General features: G+C 42.2%; 1 protein-coding gene across 1 annotated transcript; it reads left to right on the plus strand.

Annotated features, from left to right (window-relative positions):
- Positions 1-313: 313 nt before the first annotated feature.
- UBASH3A (ubiquitin associated and SH3 domain containing A) lies at positions 314-18,427 on the plus strand (the record flags this gene model as incomplete). The annotated part of the gene is made up of 14 exons (XM_080613828.1): positions 314-437; positions 2,608-2,661; positions 3,457-3,643; positions 5,316-5,514; positions 6,183-6,352; positions 7,268-7,476; positions 8,313-8,439; positions 10,402-10,510; positions 11,793-11,915; positions 12,456-12,548; positions 13,626-13,770; positions 16,297-16,403; positions 16,875-16,981; positions 18,290-18,427. The coding sequence occupies exons 1-14, from the start codon at positions 325-327 to the stop codon at positions 18,425-18,427; spliced, it is 1,881 nt and encodes a 626-aa protein (XP_080469954.1). The 5' UTR covers positions 314-324.
- Positions 18,428-22,396: the final 3,969 nt, after the last annotated feature.

Below are 22,396 nucleotides of genomic sequence, written 5' to 3' on the forward strand. Positions count from 1 at the left end.
AAGTGCAAGGCTAGAAGATTCTATCTCAGACCTGTCAGTCAGTCCACCCTGTGACCTGTGGTGTTTGCCTTTGGACTACTAGTCTTGCTCTGCTGGGGTGGATGGGAAACGCCTGATGATAGCTTTTGATTTTTTAGCCACCCTGAAACAAAACCTCAGAGATGCAGATACTACAAAAACAGGATGTCAGCTTTTGTCAGAGAAGATCACAGGAGGTTTGAGGGTTTTTGTATTTTAGCTGCCTGTTTCTCATTTTCTTATTCCCTCCCATCCTCCTCCCACCTCACAATTTCTCATCACACGGTCAGGGGAAGAGTGGAGGAGATGGCGGTGGCTGAGACACAGCTGTACGCAAAGGTGTCCAACAAGCACAGGAGCAGAAGCACCTCTGTACTCCTTGAGTCTCTCCTTGCCAAAGGATTCCCAGCTCATATTGCGTGAGTAATGTGTTTGGCTGCTTTGAACAGTTAAAGGTATTTAAAATAAGAGGTATTTCTCATAAGATCCTGACAGCAAGCAGCTTGCTTTTTTTGATCACAAGAGCATGCTGCTTCCTGGGAGTGATGTCCCTATACAGGGATCAGACCTGTCTTGCTTTCCATTTCTTGTAAAACAGTGTGTATTGCTTATATTGCTAAAAAAACCCACCTTGCTTTGTATCCCTTTTTATAAATATTGTGTATATGTGAAAATGCATGTCCTTCCACATCTTTAGGATGAGAGGCTTCACGATGAGTTAAGAAGTTGAAGTCCATAGTTTGCTCTTGAGATATATCGTGTTTCATTTTTTCTGCTTCTCACTGTTATTATAAGGGAGTTAAATGAGGATTTAACTTCTACTCAAAGTTTTTTCAGGCCTGGCAGAGACCTCCTGCTGGGTATTGTCACTGGGAACTGTTTTAAAACAGTAAGCGTTCCTTAACAAGATGCCACATAAGTCTGTCAACTATTTTTCCCTTCTTGAATCAAGATCTTGTTCCAAAAGCGTTCCGTACCTGGAAAATGTCATAGTAAAGAATGAGGCACTATTCTTGGCAACCGTGGCAGATAAGAGATTAACTAGTGCCAGCTAACCAAGCTAATAAAAAGAAATATGGCAGTCACTCCTCCACTAGACATCATTCTAGTTGCACAAGGAAGTTTTGGGGAGGATTTTCCAGCTTCTGAAGGACAAATATGGGCACTTTAGTTCAAATTGTTCAAAAACTAGATATCTTTATTTATATGTCAAAGAACCCCTCATAAAAGTATTTTAGAAAGCAGAGCAATATCTCTCCCTTTGGACTGAAAATGAAGCAAGTTAAAAAGGCTCCATTCATAAGTGCTGTGATGCTTTTTTAGGAATAGCTGTGTTTAGTACATCAACTTCAGACACAATGTGCACAGTTTACAAGGAAACTGGGGGTCTCTTGTTCCAAGTTATGCACAGTGGAATTTTAGCTGAGAACCTGGCTCATCATTTCTCTAGTAGTGCTATAAGTTTGGTCACCCCAAAGTAATGGCTAGATTTCAATATTTTTTGTCCTGTATGTGATGTTCCTCAAATCCCCTTCTAAACACTTTCTGCTGTTACTAAGATGGCTTTGTGCTTCCCGGATCGAAATCAAGAAGCAGTGGCAGAAGTACTATGCAAATCGACATAAAATGACAAAATGTCCAAAAGCACTTTATTTTTAATGTATTTATTTTTATTGACTTTAAGACTTCCAAAATGTTGATTGTGTTTTTATAAAACCTTTTAGCTTCTCTGTAGTTCCAGGATTGACCCATAAATGGAAGTACTGAAAAGTTGTTCTTTTGATAATTTCTAGCCTGAGGAAAAAGAGATTGGGTGGGAATATTACAAAACCTCTCATAATGTAGAATCAGCAGGCCAAAGTAGCATTTCCCCAAAGAATAAAGCCCAAATATGTGATGGACAAGCTAAGCATCAGATCGACAAAATGGGCCTTCCCTGGTGCTTACACAGAACTGAATGTGTGTCAGCAAATTCTGCTTTAGGGAAGAAACAGTTTATTCTCTCACTAAATACATTAGTTTTAATAGAGATTTTCAAAGGCTTATTCCTACTATTTGAGAGAAATGGGTATATTCAGAATTTATTCTATGCATCATCTTTTGATATTCACTGCTCATCTTGGAATCATAGAATGTCTAGTCACAGCCTAATGCTCTGCTGACTCTAAGGGCTCACTCCAACAGGCCTGCCTCTTTCTTATGTGGGGAACCCAAAGATGAATGCAGAGCTCCAGGTGGAGTCTCACCAGAGTGGAGGAGAGGGGGAGATTCATCTCCCTCAACCTTGGTTTACCCAACCCTAAGGAAATCTTTATAGCCAGTAGGGCTGCAGAGGAAACACTTCCAGAATACACAGGATGATATCCTGTGAGGAAGACAGGCTGCTAGTCTTCAAAGAATTAAAGACTTGCAGTGGAAAATACTATTTGGAGGGCTTCAAGAACATTAATATTTGCCAGGCATTACCTACTTGTTAGAGGTCCTGCCTATGCTGGAAAATAGGCTTAGTGACCTCAGCATGTCCATGCTTTAATTTCTAGGATTTTTCTTTCTGTCATTCTGAGGAATCCGTTTTGGTTTTTATTCTAGGCAAAAAGCCTTGGCTGCTACTGGACAAAAGACAGTAGAAGAGGCTGCAAAATGGTAAGTACCTGTGATTTCTACAAAGTGCTTTTGCGTTAAACCTGGCTGAAAACCCTTCTTCATGTGCTGATTCTGTCACTGAATATGAAGTTATCTGCTATAAAAAACTTCTGGCTTTTGTCATAGGCTTTCTTCCCCCCTGGATTTGGTTGCTTTTTTCTTTTTTTTTATGTGAAAAGCCAGAGGACATATTTGAGTATGGTGTGTTCTTCCCCAATGTTCTTTTGTTTGGGATGCTACCATGCTTTTCAAGAACCAGTCTCAGTCCAAGAGCTGCAAAGCATATGAAAAGCAAGGTGAAGGATATAATTACATGGGATATAAGTTTCTGATCTTTGCTTGTGCGTTTTCTGATTTGTCTTGTTTGCCTTTATCGGGGATGAATAAAAAGACTTGCTCTTTTTGAGTATTTTTAAAATCTTCAGTTAGCTTTTTTTTTCTCATTCTTAAATATTTTCTACACGTTGCTTTTTTTCCTCCTCCAGTCCTATGTTTCCAATCATGAAAAAGATGGAAAATAACTCAAAAACCCTAAAAAAGTCTGTTTTTGTTGTCCTCCATTTTCAGACGTTAAAAGAAGTGAAAGCACAACATAAAATGTGCACAAAAAATAGCAGAGAAATAAATCTCCATTACCTAGTACTTCAGAGAGAAAATTTGTGATGAGTTTTTATTTTAGCTTTTCATTTGTAAGAAAATAACAACTTTGTATTTCATTTTTCTAGTCTCTCAACCACAGGAAACAAGAATAAGCAGTGCACACACTTACCCTCTGTAACATGCTCTTGATTTCAGGTTGCACTCTCACTGCAATGATCCCTCTTTGGAGGACCCAATCCCTCAGGAGTATGCTCTTTACCTGTGTGCCACTGGCTGCTTGCATAACTACCTGCTAGAGTTTTGGAAGGAGAGCAAACGCCAGTGCGGGAAAAACAGAGCCCATGAGGTTTTTCCACACATCACTCTCTGTGATTTCTTCACGGTAAGGCACAAAATGTGTGCAAGTGTCACATATAAGCTGCTGATGGAACTGGAACACCTACAACTCTTACACCAGAATTTCTCCTTGGAGATCAAACTGACATGACCCAGGTCCGAGCGTGCCTGCTTAATATTTGAATGTTCAGCCCCTGTGTAGGCACCAGGGGCTTTCTTCCCACCACCCACTTTAGTTACCCACCTTAAGCCTTGGTGTACCTAAACACTGAATGCTGATGCCAGTGGGCTGCTTCAGGGTAGCTGAGTGATGCGTGCCTAGCATCCACCTAGAGCAACCTTTCGCAGTCCAGTCTACTCATTGTCCTGCCAGCAGGAAGCACTGCTCTCCACATGCAGCTGTCAGCCGGCTTCAGAGACTACACCCATTGCTGCATCAACCTAGGATGTTAAACCTTCCTGGCCAGGGCAGCAGCAGCTGCCTTCAGCCAGATGTGCAATAGTGACAGCATTATCAGAGGATGTAGACAACTATGGTATTATGCCTATGAGAATCTCAGGGAAACTCCTGCTTTCCCCAGAGAGCCCCAGCCAGAAGGTCACTTCTACGATGGTGTGCCCCAGACTTTACACTTTCTATTGAAGCTTGGATGTTCTGAAAGAGAGAAACAGAATGCACAGGGGCGGAAGGAGCAAGGGGAGCCAGACTGGAGTCCAACAGTGCAGCAGAGTCACTTTGACAATAATTTAACATGGAAGTTTGGCTCCTGAGTTGGACTCCTGCCAGGCTGTTTTCTGGTTCTAGAGATGCTAGTGTTCTCCTAAGTGCCCTTCTGATTGCTGGTGATCCTATACAGGGCTTCCCAGCAAAGCTGCTTCTCCTACATAGGTGAATGTGCTTATTATCAAAGGCCAGCGAGGAGTCACTGCCCTGGAAAAACTCTGGAGCCACTTGGAATCTAGGTTTCGAGTATTGATGGTGTGGCACATGAACATCAACTGCAGTCAAGATGCACTGAAACTGACAGCAGTGCCTCCACAATTGCACTTGCTTAACCAAATGTAATGGCTAAATGGAGCAAATAGCTCTGTGAAGGAGAATAAAGCAGCCCAGAAATGGAGCATCATCAACATTCCTGTCTTGGACTGCATGGTACAAATTCCATATTTGTCTCTGCGCTTCATAAATTACTTAATTACCACATTTTTGTGGAAGCACGGTTCTGTACAATCTAATTTGCTGTGATTAGAGCATTAAGGATCATAATGACAAAGACGCCTTATGAATTTTGCTAGGTATGTTGCTCAGCATCTGAGATCTTGAAGATTTAGCATGAACAATTTCAGCTAAAGGACTGTAGGACAACAATAACACAAATTATTACTTAGAACTGAAAGGAAAATCATGATCCCAGCCTATTTTCAGACAGGTTACTGAACACCTGTCAGATGGTAAAATCTTTTGGCTCTGTCCTACCCTGGCTAGACACACTTCCTGGTAGAAGGCTCCATCTCCTGTTATAGCACCAGGATACTGTGTGCTGATTGAATTGTTCAGAACTACTGATTTCAATACCAGGAATTTCAGGCAAGTTCGTAGTTGTGTTGTCTTTCTCAGGAAGTCTAATGCATGCACTGTTTTCTGGTACTACTGTATAACACAGGCTACAATATGGCTGTTGAGCCCGTGGATAAAGCCTACTCCTATTTTCTTTCAGTGTGAAGACCAGAAAGTGGAATTATTGTATGACACCTTAAAGAGAGTCGGTGAAAGCTTTTCACAACGGTTTCCACCATCCATTTCCTTATTACTACATTCATCCACCAGTTACCTTGGCTTCTTCATTGATGACAAACATGCAAATATCCTCAAAGAGTTTGCTCAGGCATTCTCCTCAGAAGCTTCAGCTGTGGCAGGTAGGACAAACATCAGCGGGAAAATGGGTGGCCTGTTGCACAAATGCTTAGGCATGGTACTGAAAACATCTCCCATGTCTGGAAGCTCAGCTGGTGTTTATACTGCCAGCAAGCACCCTTTCCTCAACATGGCTAGGGGAACATCGTTTAGACTCCAAAGACACAGTGTTTTTGTCTGGAGGCTGAAATGGTTGGCTGTGTAACTTGATAAGCTGTCCAAGAGGACATCCAAGATGGGCAGGGATATAATACTCCCTATTCCCAGACTGGTGGCCTGACTGCCTCCCTGAGAAATAGATTCTGATCCTTACTCTAGTGACATCCAAGGGAACTTGTATCACCAGTGGAGACTGAAGAGACACAGCCCCAGCATAGCTTCATCTGAGAGAAACAAGTTCAACACATTGCAGACTTGGAGAAGAATTCAAGTTTTGTTCATCTTTTTTTCCTGATTGAAGCCAGGGAGCAAATCCAGTCCTGATTTGTGAATTATATTGGCATGATTGAAACCATGATGTTCTGCAAAACCATTATTCATCAAAACTATGATCTACTTTACTACTAATTACTATGATATTTCCTGCATCATACAAAGCATGCAGAACAAAACAAGAAGAGCTTTAAATGACCTTTGCTTTTATGTTGTGATGTGATTGTTTCGTTCCTAGATTGCCATGTGAAGCCCTGCCTCAAGCAGCTCCACCTTACCTTGTCTCATAAGTTTTATCCTCACCATCAGAAAACTTTGGAACAATTGGCCAAATGCATTAACCCAGGGGAGACCTGCCAGTGGATAGCTGCACTCTACTCACGGGACATGCGTTTTGTGCATTACCAGGTACCACCATCAGACTTATTTGATTTCCTGAGCCTGTGGTCAGACTCTTTGCTACAGTCATCTTGCCTTTTTTTCATGAAGAAAATCAGTGCATGCACAGTTCAGTGTTAAAAAAACCATGGTTGTTTCAAGTACCTCTTAGGGTTGAAAAACTGTACTCATAAATCTACTTCTACCAAAAGTAGAAGATAGCTTTATGGTAGGCTGATTGACCTGAATGTCAGCAAGGTCTAATTCCAAACTCCAGCAGAGAAAAATAATCTTACCATCACACGAGAAATTAAAAGAGACAGGAAATGATGATCCTTGAGTATTTGCTAGGATTTGTCAGGTCACAGCTTTGCAGTTGAAGTACATTCAGCAAAATTAGTTTTCTTGATTGTTCCAGCCATGACAAAAACTCAGATTAAGTATCAGTGAACAGGGCACTGTTCTTGCTGCTGATTTTCTGCTTAACAGACTCTTGGTGATTTTTTGCTTAACAGACTCTTAGTTAAAACTAGTCAACATTTTTCCAGTTCTGATTTTCAAAATTAAGGTATGGAATGATCAACATTTTTTAGTCAGTATATTGCAAGTCTCACATTGGATTTTGGTCACACTCAGGAGAGCTGCAAGTAATCACAAAAATAGCTGATAACAGTTTTGCTATGTTTGCTCTCAAATAGTCGGTACCAGTTACAGGAAAAAAAGTGTTTTTATGAAAACCAAGTGCCTATTTTTACACGTACTGCAAATGTGGCAGCGTCTTCCTTTTTCACTGCCTAGGTGCCATTAAAAAGCACATTGTAGAGTAGAAAATAGCACTGATTGCTATGTCCAGCAGAGATTTGGACGAGCATCTCCTAAACTGCTGTGGCAGGGGCAGCAGCAGGCTCCGGGCAGCAGCCTGATCCTGCCATGTGCTCCACCCAGACACTGCGGGCCCTCTTCCAGTACAAGCCCCAGAACATCGATGAACTCATGATCAATGCTGGAGACTTCATCTATGTTGACCCGACGCAGCAGTCTGACGTGAGCGAAGGCTGGGTGATCGGGATCTCACATCGGACGGGCTGCAGGGGATTTCTTCCTGAAAACTACACTGAGAGGGCCAACGAGTCAGACACGTGGGTTAAGCACAGGTAAATTGGGGTTTTGCTTTACATCAGCTGCTTTTGCTGCTGGGGAGCTGTGGCAGTCTTCCTTCTCACCATGAGCTGTGGGGTGCCAGGAGGGAGCTGAAGGCAGCATTGGCAGAGCAGAATGGGGTCCTGGGGGTCTGGGTGGGATACAGAGGCTTCTGAAAGACAAGAGGTAGGATACACACCCACAGACACCCAGAGTTCATTTGTTCAGATGCCCAAGGGTTGGCCCTTACTTGCTCTAGAACAATCTAAATATCCTAATGAATTTTAAAACACCATGCTCTGCTGGGCAGGCTGAGCCTCCAGCCTGGCTCACTGCTTTCTTTGGTTTTTTCATTTCAAGAGCTTGGAAAGCTAACTGGAAATGAAACCACAAAAATGTTACTCCGCCACCTTGAGCCTACCCTTGTCTTGTTGACTTGCTCTTTATCAGCAGGCATCTACCTAGCTTCCTGTGCTTTGCAGCTGACAGCACAGCAGATGCTATTTGTAGATGAGAGCTGGTTTTTCTAGGGAGGGAGGTCTAGGTGTACTTCTTGCTGAGTCTTCAGAGACAGAGGGGAGGCAACCAGGTAGTATTTCTTGCTGGAAGGTCACACTTTAGCAGGGCTGCTTCCAATATATGCCATCAGTTCCTAGAATTTTAACCTCATTTGTATTGGGCTTATTCTAAATTAAGAGCAAAGTGATGAGGTGGGTTGCAAAAAATATTGAATGGAACATGAATCCTGACTTAGATGTGCCTGTAGACAAAATCATTACTTAAAAATCCCTTCTATTTGTGTGTGTGTCCATATGTTCGTGTGTGTGTGTTGCTTCTGTTTTTTCTACAGGGAATACGTTTTTGTAACAGCTTCAAGACTCTTCACTCAAACTGAAAATGAACCTAATGTAAAGACGAACGGAGAAGTCCAAAGTCCTAGTATGTCAAGGAGCATAACCAAGGTACTTTCTCTTCAGGTAACTGGGTTTTTTCCATTTCTTATCTTTGCCATGTGCTTGTGCAAATATGCTATTAATTAAAAGCAGTTCGTAAATTTAATAATATCTTCCCTGTTCTTTCTCACATTTTCATGTTATGCTGTAATGCACATATACATATATCCACACACTCATATACTCTGATGGTGTGTTATAATAGTTCATAAATATTTTGAAATGCATAGGATGTATATTACTCTTGCCTTCTTTCATAAAGCTATTTTCATTCATGTCCTAATAGCACAATGTATGAGTTCTCTGCTCAGGTTTCTTTGTGCACAAGCCTTACTGGGTAAGCTGTGCAAAGGTATGGCAACGAGTCTGACAAGTGAGACACAGCCACGATTTCCCCTGAGTCCCATATAATTTATAGCAGAGTAACTAAAGCGGAATTATGCTGATTGTTCATTGTTACTTTTATGGCCAAATTCTATGCATGTCACCTTGGTGGCTTACGCGGTCCCAGATCTTAGCACATTTAAATCTTTCACCTTCTTTTGTATTTTTAGATACATAGCTAATGCAAATAACTGCATAGAACTGTAGCAAGAGAACAACTAGCTGGAAAGGTTAGCAGCACTGATGGGATTGCATCTTTTTCCCAGTTTCAAAATCAACATGTATCATTTTTTCCACAGGTTTCCCACTGGTCTTCTGGTAGGACGAACAAAACAAATAAGGATTCTTATTTTACCTGCAGCACATTTGCACCTGCATTGCCTTATTTGCTCTGTCAGGGTTGCTAAGATGGTCCTTTCTGGCACACTGACATGCTGCAGAAACCCCTTTGGGCATGCTGGCCCGACGGCCTCTCTTCTCGCTGTGCTGGGGGATAACCCTGCATTCATTTGTGTTAACATCAGAGAAACTTGAGGACACCTTGAAGGAACTTCCATCCTGGGGCGTCCCAGGATGGTGTGTGTAAGACAGTAAGATAGAAACTTCCACATGACTCATTCATCCTTCCACAGACTCTTGACTGCTCTTGGCCTTTCTTATCTAGCTCAGATCTGTGGCAGAGCCACCACTTGGCCTGAAGAACATGTTTTGCAATGTGAACACCTCCAGTCTAGAGTTTCCCCGGCCTCTGGGTTCCTCACAAGCAGAAGAGCAAAACCACAAAATCTTAGTTTTAAACTCTGATCTTGTGGTGGTTGATTTCTGTTTCATGGCAGAAATGCAATAGTGTTTAGCAGAATGCATGAATATAAATTTCATACCACTTCTTAAGAATTCCCTTCCCTGCAGCTGTAGATACACATCACTAACCTCAGTGCTGCAGCAGTAACTCTGCAATGGGTTACTGTTGAAAAAGATTTAAAGCCTTTGACCCATTCCTCTTTATCTTCTCATCTGTATTTAACGTGCATTGTATACTAACCCCAAACTACTTAGAATTTATTTGTAATTACATGCAGTCTGAGTTAAAAAGTGGCCTCAGAAGAGATCTGGGTTCACTGTTGACTTGGCCACACAGGTATGAAAATGTTGAAGTAGCATTTCATTTGCAAAAGAAGGACAAGCTTGGTGCTAGTCCTGGTGTAGAGAAGAGCATTATCACTTAAATCTTAGCTAGTTGCCCTCTTTTGTTTATATCAACTATATATTGTATATTAAAATTATAATTCCTTCACATACTGGAATTAAAAAAATCTGTTATCAGCACTACCTTTCACTAGGGTAAACCCAGAGTTAAAACCTAATCTGTATCCCATGAAAGTCAGGAATCTTTCATTTGCCTTCAGTGGGGAGCCAGCTGGGCTTATTGCCTACCTTTAGCATAACATCTGCTATAGCAGCTCCTTTCTCTCCCCCTCTGTGCTTGTTACAAACCTCCCAGGACAGGTCTGCTCTTCCTTCCTCTGTCAGGCAGTATCCAGGAATCCAGACTTTTCATGCAGGTTATATATAATATCTTAATGAAAAACCCTTTTCACACAGATGTCTCAGAATGCCACCCTGCGGAGAGGTGTGCTGGTGATTCGCCATGGGGAAAGAGTTGATCAGGTCTTTGGCAAGTCTTGGCTTCAACAGTGCTTGACTGCAGATGGTGAGTAAGATAATAGGAGGATCTTAGCAAATCAGAACCAAAACTGATTAACGCTGGTGATGGGTGCAAAAGACTCCACCTCCTACATGTAAATGTACACACTAAGTGAATGAGTGAGTAACATTGCAAATCAGACACAGCAGCTTTGACCTGCATGGAACCAGTTCATAATGTCCTAAAGTCCTTCATGTTTATGTTGCATAAACTCTGCAGAACAAGCAAAGCTCCTGTGGTACTGATGGATGTGTGTCCAACACAGGATCTCTACTGCTCATTACACAAGGTGGTGGTTGTCAGACCCTTCCAGTCAGAACCATGGTCTGTTGATCATACACCATACATCACTAGTCAAACCTGGGGGAAAAAAGCAAGAGCAAACCATGGTGGAAATGTCAGCACTGATCTAAATTAAAAACGGCATTTCTTGACCCTCCCTCTCTCAAAAAAAAAAAGTTTTGAGATAAAGAAAGCTGACCCAGAACAGCTATGTGTCAAGAGGGAAGGGGGGAACAAGAAGGTGGGAGTTCAGACGGGAGAGTTTTGTGCTGAAAGACTCCTTCGTTATGCTGGAGATCTCCTACATTAAGTGTGTGAAATTCATAGTGGATATTAAGCTAGTACCTTCTGGCTGCATATCCAGTTCATGGGTTTCATATTTCTTTGGTGGGAATGTTGCTTTTTGTCATATTGGCAATGGTAAAAGAATATCAATGTGGAGTGGGTTTTTGTTTCATTTGAGCCCAACAAAGCTGAATTATCATTAATTCCTGTCCCGTCTCTTCTCCCCCACGTTTGCTCTTTCACAGCTTGCCAAAGAAGTGCTGTTTTGTTAGGACAGGTGATTTCCCAAGCCAGTGTTGTGACCTTAAAACATGATGTCATTAAGGTGATAGCAGTGACTGGGTTTTTTTTTCAAACATGAGACACACTATCTGTAGTACTAAAATAATCCTGTAGGCATCTGAGTTCAGACACTGCCCCATGATCTCCCAAACTGAGTGAGTGTGGACCACACTCTGGCACCAGTGGACAGACAGCATGGGTGCTTGAGGTGGAGGGTAGAGAGATTAGTTCCTTGGGCAGATGCTCTGCTTCATCACTTGCCTTCTCGGCCAGGGAATGTGCTTTGACCTGTTCCATTTACCAGTCAAGACATCACTCTGGGCTGAGTTTTCAGAAGCAGCCATCCAGCCATTCAGAAGAAACAAAGCCATTATAACAAAATGCCACCTGAGGCTGCTGCCTCCCTTGTGCCACAGTAAAATGTCCCACTTCATTTCAGGAAAATACTACAGAGCAGATCTGAACTTCCCTTCCACCCTGCCAAAGCGGAAAGATAGCATGAAGCATTTTGAATATGATCCTCCATTGTCTTGCTGTGGTATTTTCCAGTCAAGGCTTATAGGTAAGCTGAATAATATCCTGTTGCAAATGTACAGGATTGGGAAGCAGGCTTTCATTATCTGCAAAAGCTCATACTGGCTTTGTAGTAGAAAAAGCTCCTAGAAGCACTGATTGCTTGTCTTTGAGACCCATTCTGCCAGTTACTGGAAAAGAAAGTTAGTCTGACCCAATTCACTCACCAGATGAAGCTGTTTCTGCTCCCTGAGCGATTGCCGACTGTAACAATGCATGTCTGGTGCAAATGCTTGTCTCTGATTCAGATATATGTAGACAGGCAAATGCCTAACTAACTGCTACATGGAGATTTGGAGTGAATCTTCAGCAATTATCTCTCCAACGCTCATTTTAAACTTGCTGCTGCCACCAGAATGAGCTTTTTAGTGAGCTCAGTCAGCCAGTAGTGTGAAAAAATTACTGTCAATGTATCCCATGTCAATGAAACTGAAAAGATCCAAGCTGTTTTATGCAGAAAACGTTTTGTGGCAGTTTCTCATCTGTCATGATTTGTAAAAGAGCAACTCGCTTTGCTGTTCCCAACCAGGGGAAGCTCTGCTGGACCAGGAGGTGACAGTCAGCTATGTGTACTCATCACCTGCGCTCCGCTGCATACAGACAGCTCAACACATACTGCAGGGTAAGGCAGCGAAAGCAGCCAGGTGTTTTTGCCACAGTGAAAATGTCTTCATCAAACTTCTGTGAAGTCTCTGAGATGAGCAATTAAGAAGCTGCACTGCTTTGTGGTTATTTGTTATTATATTAAAGCAAGGAAAGGAAGACAAGGTGGTTTTGTCTCTCTGGTAATACAGGCAGTAATAAACCTGCTGCCATATGTATGATCTGCAGAGTATTAACCCTAGTCCTCACTATTTAAAATGGTATCTAATGTTACATGAAATAGAGGCGTTTCACATCAGGTTGAATTCAACATTAGTAGCTGCTCGCCGTATCACCACTGCCACCTCTTTCAGATAATATTCTGAGTCAAAAAGCAGATGTTTCCAGCACTCTGAAGGGTATCTATGTGAATCAGGGAAGACAGCTTTCTTCTGAAAGCATTTGTATTTGCAAGCCAAACTATTTTCATTCCTTTGTATTGCAGAACCTCTTTCCTTCTCTTTCTTCCCCTTCCTCTCTTCTTTTTTCCTCTTCTGTCCCCTCCAACACATCTGTCAGGCTCACAGTTCATTACTATGTTTTCATCAGAATTATGATGCGAGTGTATTTCTTCTGGGACCTAGAAGAAACGAAGTTCCTCTCAGTAACCTCTCTTGAGAATAATCAAAAAAAGAATGTGTCTTTTGATAAGAGGATTCCATTTTGAAAACTGTAGGACAATGTAGTGCCCCACCAAGGACAACTGAGCAAAATGCTACATAAAAATCCCAAAAACATTTCCCATCTGAAGTTTATTCAGATTGTAACATTATTGGGGCATTTTCTTCTGTTCTCTTCTGTACCTTGCAGATCATCACAAGAGAGCTCTGATAATAAAAATACCGATGATGATGATGATACTGTAATAATTTGTAGTGCCTTAACATTAGCAGACAATATAATGGTGGCTTCATTTAATCAATGTCACCCTCTTTTGTTCGAAAGTAATTCATTTTAATTGATGAAGGTATTACAGCAAACAAGGCAGAATGTATAGCCTGAGTGTAACACTTGAGTGTACCTTCCTCTTGTTAGATAATATTTCTTGTTCTTGCAGGGCTTAAATTAGATCAAAAAGTCAAAATCAGGGTGGAACCAGGACTGTTTGAATGGACCAAGTGGGAAGCAAGCAGAGTAATTCCTAGCTTCATGACTGTGACAGAACTGGTAGAAGCATCTTACAAAATAGATACAAGTTACAGGTAATTGCTCCATATGTAACTGTTAAAGTCTTTTTTTTTTTTTCCTGAGGTGTCTCCTCATCTTTTTATAAACAATTATGAACATTGCAAAAACTGTGTGATTCTGGACAAATTCAAGCCTCTATGATCTGTTCCTAAAACAAGATGCTGTCAGCTGTCTTGTAACAAGAGTCAGCTTTACTGCTCTGACACAGCAACAAGTGTGCACTGTTGACAGGTACGTAGCATCTGGGTGCACCTGCACACACAAAACTTGTGTGTGAGACCAGCCCTGCTGTGGTGTTGCCTTCCGATCTGCTGTCTGAGGCCCACATTGTGTCATGCACAAGCATAGCTGTGTTACAGGAATTAGTGTCAGGTACCAGGAGTCTTGTTTTTACCTTTGGGTCATGTGAAGCACGCTTCAGGAATGTGAAGAATAACCTCTTGGGTAGATAACATGCTGGTGTTCAGCAACGAGGAAATGTGAGTTTAGAAAAGGTTAGTAAGCTCTTTGCCGAGGGTCTGCAGGGCAGCAGCAGGAGGTCTGCCCCATAGTAGAGGGTGGCACAGCCTGGGAGAAGGCTGGGGCCTGAAATGTCCCTGGTTTGGGTCACTGAAGCAACAGACACAAGAGGAAGGGAAAGCAAAGGGCCAACCCTGTGCAGATCTACACAGAGACTGTAGAGAGGGAGGTAAGCCTAACAGAAGCCATCCATCCTTCTGGTTTTAGGGTCAGGTAAGATAACAGCTTTTCACTATAATTGATGTTTGTGCCAAATTTGGTCAGGGAGGGGGCTTGGTTTGGTTTGAGTTGCTCAAAGACTAATACTGTGCTTAGCAAGGGCTTTTTGGAGCTTTCACAATTTGGGGAAGGTGGGTGATGCCTTTTCTGAGCACTTGCAAACCACCACAGGGCAGGAAACGATAAACCTCCAATTCAATCTAGCTGCTCATCTTGCTCACAAACCAGGCTGCTCTGTGTTCACAGTGCACAGCCAGACCCAGGAAATTACTCGTTAATAAGAGTGTCTCTGGGGTTTCCTACGTATACAAGAAAGAGGGAAAGGAAGCATTTTGTATCTTACTGCATTTCTGCATTATGAAGCATAATGAAGTAAGTGTCTTCATTTGAAATTGCATGAAGGAATAAAATCCTTCATTTTCTTGGATCATAGTGTGTTCTGGTGTGTTTTACTACCAGGAGACTGGTTTTCCTATTTTTTTCAGTACAAACTCACTTGCCTTGGGAGAAAGTGTGCAAATGTGGAGCAGTGGGAAGTTCAGAGGGAAAGCTCTTGAAGCAATGCTAACCACAGGGTTTAGACCCCCTCACAACTCACTGGGATCCAGCAGGTTATGAGTACCCCAATCTAGATTTGTCAAACCTAGCCAGGCTTAATATTAGCTATGATTAGCAATCCAGCATGATCTTTTCACATGCCTTTACCACCTACTTTCTATTACTGCCATTTGTGCTGACATAATGTACTGAGGACTCACCTGTGAAAATACTACCGTTCCTTACTACAATATATTAATCTAATCTCACTCCTGCCTATTCACTGAATAAGGAGACAATCAAATCAGGGTAAGGGGAGCAGTTGTTTGTAGAAAAAAATTAGTACCCTGTATTGTATCACAATGCATGTCTAACTATTTGCCAGCTGTAGCAATGAATGCTTCCCATTCCCAGAGAAGACAGATTAAGGGGACGACATGAAAAATACAAAGTGACTTTGGTGAAGTTTTTATTCTGTTGCTAAGAAGCACTGATTCAATCATCATCAAAGAGAGGATCCTGTTCAGAGACAGCAAGTAGCTGGTCCTGCTGCCCACTTTGGCTGTCCTGCATGTCTGAGAAGTCTGTTAGGGCCTCCAATCATTGGGAATTTGGTGTTCCCAGCGGCCCACCCTTAGCACCACTGGCCACTGCACATCAGGGCTCTGCAGGCTCTTCTCTGCTGCTGCCAGGTTGGGGCAGGGTGGGTGGCATCCATCAATTCAAGCCCTACTGGTCCTGTGTGGCTGCTAATGCAGATACGCCTCACTTGTTGTTGAATTTATTTGCTTTGTTTATTAAGGAGACTAAAACTGAGACACCACATATTGAAAGCATTCACATCATTGGTGTCTTGCCTTGGATTGAACTTGGTCAGGATTGCTAGAGCTGTGGCTCTGCAAGTCTGCAGTCCATAGCTGGGCTATAGTGGTCCTTGCTGATAGAACTGCTCAAAGCTTACCTCTTCTTAGGCATGAATCTTACCTTAAGTAGTAGTCACTGTAATCTACAAGTTTCATTAAAGCATGGGTTTCCCTGCATCTGATGCTTTATGAGCTATGAGATTTAGCCGTAAGATTTGATGGAAATTCCTGTGGGAGAAGCTAATGCTCCATGTAAGATGAGGTAGCAGTGTATCAGCCAAGTCAGTAAAAAAAGCTGTATCTGTTTAACCAAGTGCCTTTTCTCCAGTGCAGTCATTTAACAGTGCTAACAGTGTCCAAGTATTTATCTAGATTAACATATATTTGTGATTTTAATGTCAGGGGTAACTTCCCACTCTCTTCACTGGTGCCATCGGAAAGTTATGAAGAGTATGTAAGCAGAAGCTCTGCGGTTATAAAACAAATCATCACTGCCTGCCCCAGCAAAGGTAAAGGTTTCAGATCTTTGTATATTCTATCAGAGGCTTCAGCAACAGGACCTGGCAGAGATTTGCCAACAGAAACACATTTAACACGAGTTGTTGGTACTGCACAGAGCTTAAGGTAGAGACTTTGTCCTGGGCTACACTAAATTAAAATACATGCAATTTATGGGATAGAAATTAAAAAGTAAAATTAAAAGACAGCAGAGTACTAAATTGCAAAAGTATACCCTTTACTTAGTCTTTCTACATCAGGATGCAGCTCTGCATAAGATAATATACTTTTCTGGAAAGCTTTTTCTTTTTCCTCTTTTCCTTGAAATTCTTTCTCTCACCAGCTCTCATGACTGCAACACACCAAACTTTTTCAGACCAGTACCATGCACCCTGCCACATTATCAGAAAGATCTAAAAGTTGATGGGTAACCTGACAGTGCTGCAGCTCCCTTACTACTTTGGTTTTTCCTGGTGTATCAGGTGTTATCCTCATTGTGGGCCATGGCTCTTCCTTGGCATCTTGCACTCGTCCTCTGATAGGGCTCCCCACCAGAGACAGCAAAGACTTTGCCCAGGTGGTACGAAAGGTAAGAAGACACTTTTTACAGTAAGAAGCTTTCTTTTTGTTTTACTATACTTTTAATAAGGAGCCTTATTACACAATGAGACATGACTGTAGCTGCATGCCAGTACCAATGACATTAACTTTCTCATTACAAAGGGAATCTCATGTAGTTTTAGCAAAACACTGGAGGTCCAGAGAAAGATTTTCTCCTGGTAAACAGTATGTGACTAGCAGCTAAGATTTTGTAGAAGATTTTCACCCAACTCAACTGGAAAGTCAATGCCAAGTAACACCTACAGGCCTCCCATATGAAGATAGGCTAAGATAGTTGGGGCTGTTCAGCCTGGAGAAGAGAAGGCTGTGTGGAGACCTCATAGCAGCCTTCCAGTATCTGAAGGGGGCCTACAAGGATACTGTAGAGGGACTCTTCATCAGGATAGTGACAGGACAAATGGGAATAGGTTCAAACTTAAACAGGGGAAGTTCAGGTTAGATATAAAGAAGTTCTTTACTGTGAGGGTGGTGAGGCACTGAGATGGGTTGCCCAAGGAAGTTGTGAATGCTCCATCCTTGGCAGTGTTCAAGACCAGGTTGGACAGACACTTGAGCAACATGGTCTAGTGTGAGGTGTCCCTTCCCATGGCAGGGGGGTTTGAACTAGATGATCTTAAGGTCTTTTCCAACCCTAACCATTCTATGATTCTATGAGGCACATTTGGAAACCTCTCCATTTGGAGCTAGCCTCTTTCCTTTAGAAATGGAGCTGAGAGCCTACCCTCTCCTCCCCAAGATGCTGTGAGTGTAACCTGCAGCTATGTTCAGTGAAGCCACTCTTTAAGGAACTGTTTTTCAAGTCACTGCAATCTCACAACTTTTACACTCAGCTACAGAACGGAGAAGAGGTTTTTGCCAGCTTCACTAGTGGAGCCTATGCTTGAGACTTGGCTGCCAAGGTTTTTTGTTTACTCTGTTGGCATATTATCATCAGTGACAGAATTCTTCACCCCAGTTTTCCTTACCACATGCCCTAGTGTGACCAACCAGAGAATTCAGTCTTTGGATATATTTTTACTACTGCAGTCAAAGCATAAGAAGGCGTGAATATATTCTGATCATCAAATACAAGTATGAATGTGCAGTCATGACTCAAGTTCAGCTTTCACCTCACAGGCCTTCAGTCTGTTTCTTAGTTCTTCTCAAAAGTGACAAAATGTCCTGGTCTCTCCCCCCCCGAACAATCTCAGTGTCTGATCTCTTCTGTAGCAAAGCCCCTTCTTTCCTGTCAAAACAATGACCCTGCTAGTAATTCTGCTGGTAACTTCCTTCCTAGATCCCTTCACTGGGCATGTGTTTCTGTGAAGAGCTGAAAGAGGAGAACAAATGGCAGATGGTTAACCCACCAGTGAAGACATTAACCCATGGAGCAAATGCAGCATTTAACTGGAGAAATGGTATTGTGGAAGATTAGAATGCAGGCTCTGCCTGTGCTGTTCTCAAAAAGGAGCCAAAGACAGGTTATGGTTCAGCACAGTACAGTGATTCCTCCAGAAGACTTACAGAGGGTGGGAAATACCCTCCCTGAGTTGTCAAAGCACAGAAAAATGCTTCCGAGTCTGGTGCCTGAATTCTGTTTTTATTTCAGTGGCTGAGAAGAAGGAACCTAGTAACTGGCATGCAAGTGAGAAATAACTCTTCTGATGGTGAAGAGAGTACCTTTTAATGCTTTCTGAGAGTACCAACGTTTAATAAACATGGAACCACCTGATTATAAATTCTACTGCTAAAGGCACTAAAAGTAGACAATGTTGCATTTTCCAAGACCAAAATACATCCTGTAAGAATTGGGGTTTTTTAAGGCACTTGGATGTTTTCAGACAAGCAGAGGAACTGGGACTGAAAAAAGTAATTTCCTACCTGAAGAGGAGATCAAGACCAGCTCTGCCTAAAGCCACTGAGTTTCCTGTTCCCTCCATCAGTTCCGTAAGAGCAAACACCACACTATTTATTTACCTTTCCTACAAAGAAGGCCCATTTTTTATCACAACAGCTCCTCCTTCAGTGATTCTTGAGTGATCTGTATTGCAAAAGGGACTAAATGATTCTTTTTTGAAGAAAACTGATTGCTTTAGTGTTGCTGGGACAAAAAAAGACTCCTTGCATTACTGTACTGGTGGCAAAACTGTGACGTGAGCAACTCTAACTGCTGAACACTTCCTGAGATGGCACTTGCAGGACAGCAGCTTTGATTTCTGCTGTTCTGTGCCAAACTGTATAAATGATGACACACATTGGATAGGTCACCCAAAATGTCTCTGTAGCTCTTCCTTTGGTGATTTGTTTAATTAAGGGAATGTAAGCCTGGAATTTTATGCACAAACAGGAACATACTTTCCCTCAGACTCTTTTCTTTTCTAGTTGTCTCTTAGATAATTACCTCTGGGAAAGTGCAAGTGTTTCTTTCAATGAAAGGAAAAAATGGAGGTTTCTTTTTCTCTCTTAACGTGACTAAAAAAGTTTTCAATTTCACTCTTCATCTCCCTGCTCCTTCCTGACATATCTCTGCATGCATGCTGTTAGCCATCAGGGCATCCAACATTCAGGCTTTGGGACTGAGCAGTGTCTGACAAGCACCAGTGTCTGTGGGTGTGGAGATTTCGTGTCTCGATCTTGCACCTGAAATCATTTTGACTTTCTAGCTCTGGTGAAGTTCCTCAAGCTCTTCCTTTTCTGACAGTGCTCTCATTTTAAAGCGAAAATCAAATGTCCCAGGGCCAAGACAGAAGCTCTTTACGTAGCAAAGGGAAGGCATAGGACTGCATCTCTGCTTGCAGCTCAAGCACATGAGATGGGTAGCTCCTGATGCAGCCCTGAAAAAAGGTGAAACCCCAAGTACCATGACAGCCTCTTGTTTCTCCAGAGGAGCAAGAGGCCCCTGCAGTGCTGAGAAGACTGTGGCTTGGTTACTCTTCCACATCTCACCCCAGCACACACTTGCTGTCAGCTGTGAGGGGTTGGTGTGGTGAAGGACTGTTTCGAGCTGAGCCCTCAAGGCAGCGGCAAGGCTCCTCTGTGGTCTTCAGGGAGGGCCGTGAGGCAGAAGTCTATCTGAGAAAGGGCCATACGGTACATGAAAATCAGCACAGAGGGGAAGAGCAAGGTGGTGAGGGAGGAAGCAACATCTCAGTCATACGCTTAGCCATGCTAATGGCAACCAGCAAGGGTCTCCCCTCACGCCACTTGCTCTCTCAGGCTGGCCTCAGCCCCAACCACAAGGGAAAGCCCGACCCTTTGTTGGTGAAAAGCAACCCCTTTGGGCACCCTCTTTCATCACTGAGGAGCCTGTCCAAGTAGGAAGGCAGGGGAAAATGGGGACAGCAGGGTAATGGGGGTGACACAGGGCATGGACCTGGCCTGGGGCATGGCACATCTGTGCCCATTCCTGGAAGGTTCAAGCTCAATGCCTGCAGAGGAGTCAGCTCACACCTCACAGTGCTCCCATGGGGCTTTCCTCTCTATGAAAGCTGTGGCTTTTGGTACAATTTTCTCTGATTTCATGAAGCAGTTTCAAGCCACAGGACAGGTGTCACCTGGGAGACTGTCATCCCAGACTGAAACCCCAATGTGAGAAATGGCCCCAGCTTTGACAAGGGCTTGGGGGTGAACACAAGTTTACTTCTAAAGAGCACTTTGTAGGATCAGAGCTGAAATTATATCTTCAACATACAAGGGTTCTTAATTGTAAAATTTAGTGCTTAGGAGAGAGAGAAAATTCCTAATGTAGTGTGTTCATAATATGAAACTATTTGCTGAACACAGGTGAAATTAAGGACATGTCCTTGGAAGCTTCAAAGTTGTTTTTGCAGTAAGCAAAAGACATATGGAATTCTTTTCCAGTTTCTTGATTTTACATTTTTTCAATGCAACTTCAAAAAATAGATGTTGTTTTACTACACTGCAATTTTCTTTAATTGGATCTCTTTCACTACAAACTTACGTACTTCAATAAACGCTTTCAGTACCACTTAGATAATCTGAGTGCTTTGTTTATATCTGAAAACCTGAAAATATAAATTCTTTTGACAAAGACCTACAGAGAAGTTAATCTATGGTGACACCTTGTGGGAAAACATGACCTCAGATTTAAGCCACTAAGATCTGGTGTGGTTGAAAGATGGGTCAGAGAAGCAAACTTTATGTACTATTTATTTTTCTGAACACAAATGCTCCTTCCATACACTTTGAAAGGATAGTAGCATAGAAATTTACAATAATGTTTGGGACTACTTTTAGGCAGAACTGCTTGGAGAGACATGTGAGTTCAGTTCTTCTCAGAAGCAAGAAAAAAAAATGCTACGAGAATTTTATTCATGATTTTTCCGAAGCTTTTTTCTCGTGCCAGTGTTGACCTGTGCAATTCAGCTCAGAACAGCAGTTAATTCTGTTCCTTTTGTGTGAGTTTAAATCGTCAAGTGGGAACTAAATCAGTTGAGTGGATTTTTGACTGTCTCCTGAGAGCTTTGTTATTGAAATGCTCCAAAACAAAAGGATTTTTCTTATTATTTATTAAAAAAAAAAATTTTTATTATCTATAAGACTGCATGAAGCTGTTTACTGTGAGTTCAGAAGAATGTATGGACCTGGTCTTGATCTCTAGTGCTTTCTTCAATGGGTGATTAAAAATTAAAATGTTCAGGACTCTTTGAACTTGAGAACAGCATGAAAGCTTTGAACAAAAAGGAGACTGTGCTATGAGGAATAGGAAGGAGTTAGTGAATAATTGAATTTTACAGTACAGTGTTTGGTGGAGATCACAAAAGGTCTGGAGGGCACTTGGGGCTCTCGACTCATAAGACAGATCTAGCAAGAAGACAAACTGCAAAACCTCTATATGGGATCTCCCTGAGCTTCCTGGGTTTTCTGTGATGATACTTTATTGGTGTGAGATCTTAACAACCCCAAGTGCCTCATTTAGCTGCAATGAACTCTTGTGACCAGCTTTTACGTCAACTGTGGAAAAGGCCCTATCACTGGGGAAGAAGTAACTCTGGAATTCAGATACTAGTGGGTTTCCTGATGTTTTTCTAAGACACATGGAACATAGGTACTCTCAGCATCATTTTTTTTTTTTCATGCACAGCTTCATACGTGGGAGATAATTGCTGACTCTTAACCTCAGACTCATAATGTCTTACATGTCATTGATGTACCAAGGTCAGGTTGGAGCTTGGGGGCTTTGAGCAACCTGGTCTAGTGGAAGATGGCAGGGGGGTTGGATGAGATGATCTTTAAAGGTCCCATCCAACCCAAATCATTCTATGATTCTATGATTTAAAGGCAAAAAGCTGGGCACCGAAATTAATATTAGATGCATAGGTTTAAATAGCCTAATATTTTTAAAGAATGCTTAACCAACTATGGAGTAAGTAATTTGGAAGTA

The sequence above is a fragment of the Psittacula echo genome (assembly GCF_963264785.1).
Source record: "Psittacula echo genome assembly, chromosome: 3".
NCBI classification, from domain to species: domain Eukaryota; kingdom Metazoa; phylum Chordata; class Aves; order Psittaciformes; family Psittacidae; genus Psittacula; species Psittacula echo.